The 13,017-nt window shown below is 40.0% G+C and overlaps 1 protein-coding gene across 5 annotated transcripts in view; it reads left to right on the top strand.

Moving 5' to 3' along the window:
- The first annotated feature begins 3,084 nt into the window (after nucleotides 1–3,084).
- The window catches only part of LOC114600174 (SITS-binding protein-like), a 33,807-nt gene continuing 23,874 nt past the window's right edge, over nucleotides 3,085–13,017 (top strand). Inside the window, exons 1-5 of one of the 5 annotated variants that reach the window (XM_028736027.2) lie at nucleotides 3,085–3,393; nucleotides 5,295–5,453; nucleotides 7,205–7,275; nucleotides 9,704–9,925; nucleotides 12,543–12,714. In XM_028736027.2, coding sequence (XP_028591860.2) covers nucleotides 7,228–7,275; nucleotides 9,704–9,925; nucleotides 12,543–12,714 — 442 coding nt within the window. In that variant the 5' untranslated portion in view covers nucleotides 3,085–3,393; nucleotides 5,295–5,453; nucleotides 7,205–7,227. The other 4 variants (XM_077932059.1, XM_077932064.1, XM_077932061.1 and 1 more) reach the window with 4 other exon arrangements.

Here is a 13,017-nt window from a genome sequence, read left to right as displayed (position 1 = left end):
ATATTGGGAATAAATGTTTTAATTTCACATGGAGGTTTTGTTTTGTTTTGTTACCTAGTGTGGCAGCCTACTAATGGGACATATCAAGCTAAAAAGTCAATGCTATATATCTATGGAGAAGCACCAGTTTGACATATTTTGATTGGTGAACCAATGACAGGCACCATTTGCCCAAATCCCTGTGGACCTTTTTTTGAAGGATAGAACTTGACTGTTGTTTTAAGACTATGATTAGATTGTAGCCAAATAGTCGTGATGAATTATGGTAAATGTAGTTCAGAATCTATTAGCTCATAAGCATTTTCTAACTGCTATGAACCATAAAACATATCTGAGAGAGACGTGAGTAAAGGAAACCCTCAGAAAAAACAATAGTGACAATGTAAGAGTGTATGGGAAACATTTTGTTATATAGCTGCGTGAGAATTAAGAATATAATGATGGCATGTGAACAATCACATCTTAAAGAAGAGGTGTATGATTTTATCCAAGATAAATACAAGATGAGATTGAAAGAGAAGGCAGGCCCCACTCTAAGAAATAAGAGAAATGCACAAAATGTTTCTCCTTAGTCAGGTCAAAGGAAAGCCATTTTTCTTGGCCACAGAAGGTAAACACAGAAGACCATTCAAGGAAAATATAATAAGATGAAGTGCCATTTTGAGCATGCTGCAATTTATCACGGGTAAGGAAAATATTCTTACTCCCCCACTCCTGCCCTCAGGGTGAATGTGTTTCAGAGGGATAAGAGCGGGATTAGGGATGAGAAGAGACATTTAGGCCCAACATACAGACTGAAAATGGTTCCCTAATGAGGAATCATCGTAGAACCAACAGCTCTAGCTGAATGACTTTCCAATCATAACCAGTCATAGAAAGGGAAATACATCTTCTTCCCTGGCTTAGTTGCAAAGTGGTGAAAGTTCCTAAACCCAGGAAAGGTTTGTTAGAACCATGCAGCTCAGCTGGTGCAACCAATTTAGCCTCTTCACACACTGAGTTTATCAGCTGGACTGGGGGAGAACACTAGGCCTGATTACCTATTTCCTCCCAAAGTAAGAGAAGTGGGCATAGCTAAGCCTGGCAGGACAGCTCACTCTATGGAATTAATGCATTGATTAGACTTCAGCATGTTAGTTATATGAGGCTGGTTATCCCATACAGACAGCAATAATGCAATAAACTTTGGGAAGCATTGCAGAAAAATTGAATGATGTGTTGATGACCTGGCCAAAAATAGCAGCCTGGAGGGCCCCTAAATCAGATTGCATATAACTACCCCATTATCATCATGAGCACAAATCGTAATGAATGCAAAATAAAAGGGGCATCTATTTATTCTTTGAACCACCCTGAGACCCCCGGGTATAGGGCGGTATATAAATTCAATTAATAATCTTCATCATCATCATCTAGAGGGCCCCTGCAAGCCATAGCAGTCCTAGCAGGAGTATTTTCCCTAGTATGATTTATCCAGGTATTTCTGTAGATTTTCCATAGTATAAAGGCTTATTATTTTACTTGCTCATCTATTGTTCTCTGACATCCTACTTAAATTTCACTGTTTCTTATTGCTACTTGAAGACCTTCTCATTATATATTACTAAAATATCACAGCAAAAGAATGCCTTTCCCTTCTTCGTATTTATGTACCCTTTGCATATTTGTCCAGTCCTATTCTATCCACTGCTTAGCCAAACTATGCAATTAGGTCTTTTTATCCATCCCTCTAAACTCAGCATGTCTGCTCTTTCTGCAGTCAGCCCAATGCTTTTCTTGGGATAAGAAGCTGCGGTTTTGCATGCGGGAAAGAACATACCGGGCAAAGAACTTCTCTTTCTCTCAAGACTTCAAAATGTGCCTTCATGCTCCACACAGCCATTGCTCAGTAAGTTATCAGGAATCAGATATACTTTGTAAGAACATTTGTAGGGCATTGCAGACCCCAGGAAAATCCATGCACAACTCAACAAAGACTCCTGTACTGTAAACAATGGGCTGTCCGATGGCAGAGCAAGAGGAAGGCAACTCATACAGCTTATTTTTCTCTTCCTTTCTCTCAGTGTGGCTCTCAGGACTCTCACCAGTCTACCCTTCCTCCTCAGCCACACCCCTCTCCCTAGGTCACACCCCATGTCAACTCCCCTTTGCACCCTCCTTGGATGTTTTAGCTATCATTAAAAATACAGTAGCTCAAAAACTCAACTGGGCAAGACTAAAAAAGCTCAACAGCTTTGGCAAAAAAATTATGAAAAAATGGCAACCCTTACAAGCCCCACTCCCAAATGTACAACTTTTCCTGCTCCCTCCCTCACCTGAAGCATATTCTGTTCAGGACTTCTGTTCATCTCACTGTTTGGAAGAGATTTGCAAGATCAAACGAAAGTCCCATCCTGTTTCCCCACATGGCCAACCAGATGCCTATGGGAGGCCTAAAAACAGAACGTGAGCACAAGGCCCTCTCTTGTTCATGATCCCCCAGCAACTGACAATCATACTACTACCTTTTTAAAGGACTTGTTCGGATTAATTAGTTAGTGCCTTGTTTCACTGAGGGTGGTGCCTCTAACTTTGAGATATTGGTTATCGTTTTCAGTTTGTCTTTTGCTCCTGTCTTTTGCTCTCAGGTGTCCTTTCCCATAATATGGCATGCAGATGACTATGGCTGCCAGGCCTACACACAGCCTGCTGCTCCCAACTACTTTAATGGGATTTAGGTAGCCTAACTGCAGGCAGGACTGCAGCCTCTGAACCAATTTGATACATTGCAGTTCTGCTAATTTAAATCCTGGCCTGCATTTGTCTATCAAATCCAGTTGGGAGCGTCAGGAACTGGGGGCCTCCTTGGCTACTTAGGGATGATGAAATTAGTTGAAAGGGGAAAGCAACACAGAAGGTAGTAAAGGCAGGAATGTTTACAAGGCAGGCTTTATTGGCCCGTTGCTGTACGTCTGGCCTCAGTTAGCATCCGTGTGGATTAAGGAGCAGGCCCTTTAAATGTATTTATCATGAGTTAAATCTGATACAACGAGCTTTCGTGCCTTTGAGTTATAATTTTCCCTTCTGTTTTCATGTTTTAGGTCTGACTCTGGTTCCTTGTATGCTAAGCCCTGTAACTATTAACGGGCAGTTCTAAGGGGGATTCCATTATACTGCTTTTGAAGAATATGGGTTTTGAACCTGAGGCAATCTGCTGTTGAAACCTTTAAAAGCTTATAACCTCCTGAAAGGGGAGATGGAGGGGAGAAACCCCAACTACTTCTCTCAAAACCTGCAGTCTTTGAAATAGCAACCATCAGGTGTTGGAATGAACAGATGGCAACAGTGAGATAATTCAGAGTTTTAGATGAACCTGAGGACATACCTCACTTTCAATGAGCACCACTCTAGAATGTAAGTGAAACACAGCTTTCTTGGAATATAGGACTTGGAAATCCAAAGCTGAAGCAAGCTTGTTTTCTTCTTCTCCAAAGCATAGGATCCGAACATATGGATTTAAGTTACAAGAAATGAGATTCTGACTAAATATCAGGAAGAATTTTCTGATAGTAAGAGCTATTCGACAAGTTGGACAGACCCTCTTCAAAGATAGTGGACTCCCCTTCATTAGATGTTTTTAAGCAGAGGTTGGATGGCCATCTGTCATGGATGCTTTAGTTGAGATTCCTACACTGAAAGGGGTTGGACTAGATGTCCCTCAGGGCCCCTATTCTACAGAATGAATTTTATTATTCTACAGGGAACAACAAAAGGAATAACTTGCACCATTCTGAACAAGCCTTCCCCCTGAATTCATCATCTGGCTCCTGTGTTCATCATGTGAGGCTCTTCTCCATGTGACCTCTTCCAAGTGAGGTGTGAAGGGTTGCAAGATGACAACCTACATTTTCAGTGGTGGCTTCCTGTTTGTGAAATGCTTTCCCCAGGGAGGCTGGCAGGATCACTATCTGTTTTTATGTGCCGGGCAAAAAATAAAAACTGCCCAGGCTTTTGGCCATTAATTTAAAGGACACTTAAGTATATTTGCAGCCACTTCTTTTGTTCATCTATTTATTGGAGTGGGTTGAATTGAATCTGCCCTTTTATACATATTACCAATAACCATTTGAGCTTGTTTTTTGCTCGTTTTTATACTTGGTTTTAATGTTTGTCTTGTACGTTGCTTCAGGTTACTTTTGTGAAAAAAGTTAAATTATTATTATTGTTCCTGGAAAATGATTCACCTTTCGTTTGTAAAAGGGGGCCAACTAGAAGCCTTTCCCCAGCGCCTTTGCTTGTTTATGTTTGGGGTGTAGTTAACTCTTTTAATTTTTTTAAATTACCACACTACTTCTGACATGTGTATGTTAAGTTTCATATCTGGTCACAGTAGAAGCTTTTGTCATTTGTGGGGTGAGAGCAAAAAGTAAATGAAGGATCCAATCTATGAGCTTAAGTTCCATGTTCCCTGTAGAAAGGTCAATGTTGTCATCTGAGAGCAGCAACTCAGATCAAAGAATTGGTCATAAAACTAGATGTTGGAAGAGCTTGGCTTGCTAAGGACACCCCAGAATCACTGGGTCCTGAGAATATTTCTATCAAGCACTCTATCTATGCTTTTGACATATTATTCAAACAGTCACAGGAACATTGGAAACTGCCTTATGTTGACCATTAGTCCACCTAGCTGCATTGGCAAAGGCTTTCCAGGGTTTCAGGCAATAGTCTCTCTGGGCCCAGCCTGAATATGATGGAGATTAAACCTGCTTGGAACGTGTGTGCTCTACCACTCACCTTTGATAAATTTGTTCTGCCCTTCAAAGGGCTTGTCAACAATACTTCAGCTGGGTCCAACCTCATAATGATTCATAAAACACAGCTACCACTGCCAAGGGTTTCATCCACTGGAAATCTTGCAATTATGTGCATATAAATACACATATAGACTTGCAACTCTACACAAGAAGAAATGTCATTGAATAACAATACACAATCACTTAACTACAGAGTAGTTATCATACCTCAGTAAATTGGTGCAATCTTGCCTGTTCTTTGACTGTGTGTTATTTCTGATTAGTTTACTGGGATGCATAAAACGAGTTATACCATATCTGGCTAGCTTGGATGACTGGGTTTTGTCTTGGGTCCGCTGCTCTGATGTCTGGATCAGGATGACATTATCATGGCAACCTTTAGGATGTCACCACATGGCATCATCACTTCGAACGCACAATTGTTCAATGGTATCCACCCACAGCTGTTGTTGATGCATTTTGCTCTGAGATCAGCACTAACCTCCTGTTTTTCTTCAACAGCTTTTCCAAGATTTTTGCAAGCAGTATTTTAGAAGCCTTGGATTACACAGAACCAATCTGTCTGAGGAACAGTCACATCTACTGCTTTGTATTTTTTACCGTAGCTTCTGGCTTCTGCCAGGTGAAATTGCTGATCTTCCAACAGCTTACAAGAAGAAGGTAAGGTTTATTTTACTGGAAGTCTATTTAATTGAAACTGGAATAATCTGGTAATGTTTCCTTCTTAATTATTTGTTGTTACACCACAGAATGCAGAGAAAGAAGTGTTTATTTTTTCCATCTCTGTTTCCAATTGTCTATAGTCAGGATGTGCTAATAACCACTTTCCCCCATACTTTACCCTAACAATAACTATCACTGTAATAATTATGATGAGGAACACACACCAACTTTCAACAATGATTTTTTAAAAAAACATTCACAATATTTAAAAAAAATCAATAGGAACATAAAAGACTACCTTACACTAGGTCAGATGATTTGTCCATCTGATTGTCTATTCAACTCTAATGACTAATCTTTCTCATTTTAACCCTAAAGTGGATTCATTTTTTTTTATTATTGCTGGGCACTTTTCTAAAGACTTTCTTCAGGAGCTACAGTTCTAGAACTATTTCCATTACTAAGAACTTTCACATTCTCAGATGCAAACCTGCCTGACTGTCTTGAAGACATCAAGTACCTTCAGAACTACCTTTTCATTTATTTATTTTACTATTTATTAAATTACCACCCTTCACCTGAGGATCACAGAGTGGTTTACAATATACAAACACAAAAATACACACCGTAATAACAAACAAACAAAAATAATTTCCACAAACCTACCTATCCAATAATCTGAGAGACGGTATGGTGGAGTTGTTATAGTGGCAGACTAGGACCCGGGAGTCCTGGGTTCAGATCCATACTCACTCATGAAGCTCACTGGGTGATCTTGGGTGAGTCTTTTTGAGCCTAACCTACCTTATGGGCCAGCATTCAACTACCTTGTCCCACCAGCACAAGTATTTTTTTGCACAATGGAACTTCCCTCTCTCCCCATGCATGCCTGGTGGCCTCGCCAAACCTGTTCCAGAGGATTAGGGGGAGGGAGCCCCTAGAACAGATTTAGGGGGTGCACAGGGGGAGGAGAGGGGGGAAATGTTCCATTGCACAAGCAGAAATCCTTGTGTTGACGGAATGTTCACTTAGCACTACATTGGATTCTGCACAGGGTTGTTGTGAGGATAAGCAGACGTGGTGGAGTTGATGGGAGAAACATGTTCACTTCCCTAAGCTACTTAGAGGAAGAGTAGGAAATTGAATGGATATAGATGGTTTCCTTAAAGCCACAATTTAGTCTTATTGTTTATGAGAGATGAGAAGAATCCAATGCATTCATAACAAATGAAAACACACTTATATATCAGACAGCAATGATTTATTGTTAAAACACTCAATAAAAGCCTTCGAGTTCCTTGTAAACAGCTGGGCCTTCTCCTTTTTCTTTTACTCTTAACCATGGGTAGGCAAACTAATGTCCGGGGACCGGATCCGGCCCAATTGCCTTCTAAATCTGGCCCATGGACGGTCCGGGAATCAGTGTGTTTTTACATGAGTAGAATGTGTCCTTTTATTTAAAATGCATCTCTGGGTTATTTGTGAGGCATAGGAATTCGTTCATTTTTTTTCTTTTTCAAAATATAGTCCGGCCCCCCACTTTAGATTAAGTTTATGACTAGTTCACACTGACACATGGATCAGAACCATCTGGGGTCAATAAGACTTTCTGGGTGGCTTTGCATTATGTTTCAGACTCAAAGGCTGCCTTGTCATATTTCCTTAATCCTTATTTGCACTTACTGGCCCTTTAGCTGTTGTACCATGATAATCACCCGCTAATCAAGTGCTATTTCCTCCCGCCGCAGGAATCCAGTTAGCTCTGGAAACAATGCCAAATCGCTGCTCTGGAACCTTGATCAGTTCCCTTCAGTTTCAGGTGAGTCAATTGCTCTGGGACTGATTTTAAACTTCTGTGGATTAAGTAAGCATATAGTTCATTTGTATACTAGCAATGCAGCCTGATCCATGTTTTTGCATGCTTCGAAAAGCAAACTGTGCATTCATGTAAATGGCCAGCATGCTGAAACACATTGCTTAGCAGTTTCTGGGGTGCTCCTCCCCTGCTGCTGTGCCATGGACAAAACAAAATGTCTTGTCATGTTATTGAAATCCAGACTCATGGTTTATTTCTTCCAAACTGAGTGGTAGCCAAAGTTGGTTCTTGGTTTACCACTTGTGGTTTGTTTGGAGAAACAAGTCACAAGCCTGGGTTCAGACAGCCCAACAAACCAGACTTGAGCTTCTTTCATCTATAGCATGATGGTAGCAAGCGCAGGAATGCCACTGGAACTTTTGAGCAGGGTTCTACACATTAGAGTATAGTTTGCTTCAAATTATTGTTTGATGTGATATTTGAACTGCGAATTCTGTTGATCAGGCCACAGAGTGGAAACAAGTTGTGATAGAACACTCTAAATGACTTCCATGAATATGGGACTTGGAACTGCCCAGTTCAGGTGTTTGTCAGTCCTGGTTCTGGCAGGTTAAAGAGATATGTGAAGTTATAAAACTCCACCACATTTAAAGCTGCTGGTTTTTATTGTGCCATTCTTGCCTTAATTTATTTTGAAAACAGTGCTTGTGGAGGAAGAAGCATTCCCTTTGGCAAACCCTACTCTCTTTGGGAGAGGGTAGTGTTTGTGCCAAAACTATTTTCTAAGCTCTACCTGAAAGCAAATGAAAACTAGTCCAGATCTTTATGTCCTTCCCAGAACTTTGATTTGGAAAAATAACATTTGGAAAAAGAATGAATTGTGTTCTTCGTTGTGTAACCAGCATAGCTCTTTCAGTTGAGCTTATCTGGTTTATATTAATGAAAAGCTGATCTTTGTTGGGGTTAAATGGAATATTTTAAGTAAATATTTTTCCCTTTGCAAAAGAGCCCTGAAAGCTAAAGGTTCTGCCTCTGTCTTTTAAAATTAAGAAGTGGTTAAAAAGAGTGAGGGAGAATCTCTAAAACTTTGGGGGTTGTGTATGTGGGGGTCTGTTCTTCATTAGAAAATAATTTCAATTAAGCTGCCATCCTAAAACAGATTTATCAAGGAGTTATCCCTGTTAAACTTACTTCTGAGTAAACATGCATAATATTGCACTGCACGGCCCCTAAAAATAATAGAGAGTGTTTAATGCACTCTGTGTGAAATCTGACCAGAGCCAAGAAGACCAAATACATAATGGTATCTATTGTGCATAATGTAACACCGTGACATCTGACATCTGTAAAGTATTCTGTTCAAAGACTCAAGCCCTCACTAATGTAAATGCTAAAAATTCAATTTGACATTCAAGGACCCCGTGCTTATTTACATCATCAAAGATTTATGATTAACACTCTTCAAAACTGTGATAGCTCAACAGAATATAATAAGACATTTATTATTTCAGACTCCTGGCTTGTAATTTTGATTTGGCAACCATATTCAGGGCTAATAAGCTTTAACGATGCTTTCAAAGTGAGCTGGTCGTCTGTGGGTCCCTGTTACGGTTTTGGGGGCTTCAAAAGGTTGAGTCCAAACCCAGAAGTGGAGCTGGATTGACAGTTTGTCGTTTCTTATAACACAGATGCTTCCCACTTACCTGTTCTGTGAGCAGGCTGTCTCTCATCTAGGATCCAGGGTCTCACTGCGTATGTGCGCTTCTATTAAGCTATGGACAGAGTTCCTGATTAGGCACAGTCCGACAGGCCAAAGAAATGTCATGGCTCAAGAACCTAGGACAAATGTGGCAGGGGCAAATGGATCTGACACCACACATTTGCAGTTATATTTTGTAGGCTTCTAGTGCAGAACTGGCTAGAATCACTTCCCCAGACTTAAGTCTCTCTTTTGAATGTAATGCAGTGAGAAGTGCTGGGAAAAGCTTTGAAAAGTTGTACCTTTCCCCACTTCTTTTTTGTTCTCTCCCTCCCCTGGGCAGGGATAGTGTGAAGTTACTCATGGACAGCAGGGGGGGAAGAATCAAATCTGAACTGAGCTTCCTGCATAGCTCTAAAAAGGGGAGAGCTCTGTGTTGAGAGTCCTTCCTAGATCATTAGGGGGGGAAATATTCTTCATGTGAGTAAAATGCCTCACAATCGTCCCAGGAACCCGACTCCAGTTCCAGAGGTGACGTGGGATTCTGGGCTGAAGGAAATGAATGAGACCTGGAAAGGAGCAATTGCCTGCCTTGGGGTAGCTGTGTTCTTTGTGATGACCATTGGGATTATCTACTGGCAAGTGGTGGATCAGCCAAACAAAAATTGGATCCTGAAAGGGAACGCCAGTGGTCTTATTTGGGAAAGAAAAGCTCATTCCCTCATCCTGCAGACTCTGAGTGAGGACAAAACTTTCCTGGAGATTCACATGGGAAGACTCTCAGATGTGGAGGTACCTTTAATGAAGAATCTGTGTTGGATAAACAAGACGGAATTCTGTTACACCTGGGAAGCCACCGCACACTTGAATATCTCCTTGGAGTCCAGCCTTTCTTCCAACACGGAGTGCTACAGCATCGGTTGGACGCCTCTGCACTGCCAGGTTAAGATCAAGGTAATGAACTATAGCCTCAGTTTATTTCACTAAATATTACGCTCATGTCGCATTCCCAACAAACTTTACAGAGTGTGAACATCAGCACTGATAAAGATGCCAGTAATATCCATGCTAATCAAAACAAGCATTGACATCTTAAACTTGGTCCTTGCAGTAAATGTAGATCTGCATTTTTTGTTGTTGCCTATTTATGAAAATCCTGGTTTTTTAAGGTAAAAGTTCAACCCCCTAAAAGAATCTCCAGGATCCCTTGGCAAATACCAAGATATCTGCACACAAAGACAAAATTGCAAGAATACAAAGGTAAATCAGCCAGCTAAATCCAAAATCAGTTCTAGCTCTGCACCATTGTAGTGTTGTGTATAACCAGAGTGAAAGAACCACCTTTCTAAAAATGAACCAAGTAATACCTAAAATCATATCGGTCTCTGAAAATTGCAAGCTAAGAAAGTTCCCTTGCCACCATAGTCATGACATAACTTATTATTATTATTATTTATCATGGAATGACAGCGGGTGTCTTCAAAACAGCTTTTTTTCTGTGCTCCAAAAAATGAGGTGGGGGTGCTTTATAATTCTTGTGAAAGTAACAAATCTATCTGCGCCGGCATTGAAATCTAAGAACTGTGTTTCTCTCTGGATATACTGAAAGCTGGATAGGAGTGTTTTGGCGTCCCCTGCATGTATGAACTTCTTCAACAATATAAGATTTGGGCAGCAGTCCCAGGCATATGAAACATCCCACTGAAATGTGTGGGATTTTCCTCTAAGTAAATATGTTTATGAGTCAGCATTAAATACATATTTTATGGACAGGATTTTGCAGCAATATCTAGAAATTTATTTATTCTTGCACTTGGCTTTTCAGCCTCAACCATCTCAGGATCTGAGACAAGTTTAAAAATATTTATGTGGACCTATTGGCATATAAGAAATTAGAACAATTCAAAAGAATGTAATCCTAAGCTGACATACTTGGTTGGAAGTAGGGGTATTTTCTTGAGCGATGTAAATAACTCTCTTGAATCAGGAATGCACCACTCATTGGCAATGCTAATGCGGAAATGCTTTTAAATAATAATTAAAAATAAAATAAAGATACATTTAAAATACAAACAAAGAATGTACATTCCAGCCAATTGAGGTTTTATTTTGGAATTAAAGACATAGGAAATGCAAAGCTTGAATGAAAACAGCTTTTTAAATCAGTGGGTGATCTGCTTACTTTGACTATCTGACCTATTTTTGCTCTCAATGCACAGCATATGCCTTGTTTGTTTTAGTGTACTGGTATGCTAGCAATACCTGAAAGAAATTCAAAAACTGTGCAGTCATGTTTTCTATGTAAAATACAATTTTTAGTTCAGGATCTTGGGGAGGAAGAGGCGAGTTAGCATAAACAGCTCTAATTAAACCACTCAGTTTTAAGCATGAGGCTCACACTGGGTCAAATTCTTTGACCTCAATTAGACATTCTGGTTCATGCTAGAATTTCTGCAGATTTTCAAAAGGTTTAGCAATCATAGGAGTACCCTAATCAAAGTCTCAAAAATGAAGCCAAGCCTTTTTTCAGAGATTCATAGATTGAATTGAAAGGACCTTGCCATAGCTTTGTGTTATCATGGTCCCATAAAGACTAAGCATAAGGAACAAAAGACTTCTCAGTTGTACAATAATACGGAGAAACTCTTGCACTGATTGCATTAGGGGCTGAGAATGCCCAGGGAGCAACATTCAGATGCATATCAAAGACTAAGTAAGAAAGAAGTAGAGAGTCAGACTGGAAACATGCAATTGTTTTTTAGGAGAGTTCTAAGTGATACAATAAAGGCAACTTGCTTTTGGTCTACACAACAGGCAGGTTTCTTTTATCCTGCTGTCATCATGATCAAACAGACTTTTTGGAACATTCTCCACATCTGCCAAACCTGTTTATCAGAAGCAGTCGTAGCACAAGTGTGCATGGTATATCAGTTATGCTCCTTTCCCTCTACTCAGGGAAGGCAGGGGGGAACCAATGTCCAGTTTTGGTTATAAAATGGAAAAGCCAAACCAGAATTAGCTTTATTAAATATATTTCAAGACAACAATCTGGATTTACATAATAAAGAATTAATGAACCACTTATTACAAGCGTCAAGACGCAACAAAACCAGACACTGGAGAGGCATTTCTGGCACAGTGATAGACAATTGGTACAAAACCATTTGAGAAATATGACTAGAAATCTTCCCCTCATTAGTGGCTGATCAACCTTATGGTGTAAAGGAGACGACATAAATGTTAACCCTGATGCCTTCAAAAACTCCAAAATCCCCTTTGAAATGTGTCTAGGCTTTCATCTAAGAGGCCTTGTGCTATTAGCCAGTGATTATGCAATCACATGGGAAGTTAAACTTGCTGATCTCATTTGTTCAGTGGAAGTAAATGCTTTTAAAAGGGTCTGGGGAAAACTGAATATTTGAGTAAAAATAACCCCACAGCTGGATGAATAAGGTTGGAGCAAGGACAGGTCATATGGGCACAAACATGTACCCTTGCATATTTTATAGATTTAACCAAGGCTATTCTTCAAAATTATACATTAGTTTTTCTGTAATATTTTGCTTTCTAGGACTGCTTTTCCATGGTAAATATTTCCTGGTATGGAGGAGCGAGTGTCAACAGCCAGCATTGGCCTCTGAACAACATGAGCATCAAGTCCCAGCCATTCATTATCAGCAACCTCGCCAAAACCCCAGCTGCTTATGGCTCTGTCTTAGAAAGATATTTTTTGGGATCAACTGGTAAGAGTTGCCTTCCTCGCTTGATTTCGCAACATTGTTGACTGTAAATAGCTTTTCTATGGCTTTAGTCTTTTCTTTTCTTTTTAATACAGTCCAACTGAGTGAAAAATTAAGAAGCTAACTAGGGTTATATCTTCTCCAAGAAAGGTGGCTAGCTACATCAAGTACCTGCCTCACTGATACAGTGAACAGAGAGTGATGTATCGTACCTTAATAGTTGGATAGCCATGGACTCTACTTTACAGAGGACAGTCTTCTGTTTGAATGGCTGTCTGGTCCAAATCCAGTTTTAAAGAACCATAA

This window comes from Podarcis muralis, chromosome 1 (assembly GCF_964188315.1).
Source record: "Podarcis muralis chromosome 1, rPodMur119.hap1.1, whole genome shotgun sequence".
NCBI classification, from domain to species: Eukaryota; Metazoa; Chordata; class Lepidosauria; order Squamata; family Lacertidae; genus Podarcis; species Podarcis muralis.
The sequence above is the reverse complement of the archived record's forward strand: the minus strand, read 5'-3'. Positions and strand labels throughout refer to the sequence as shown.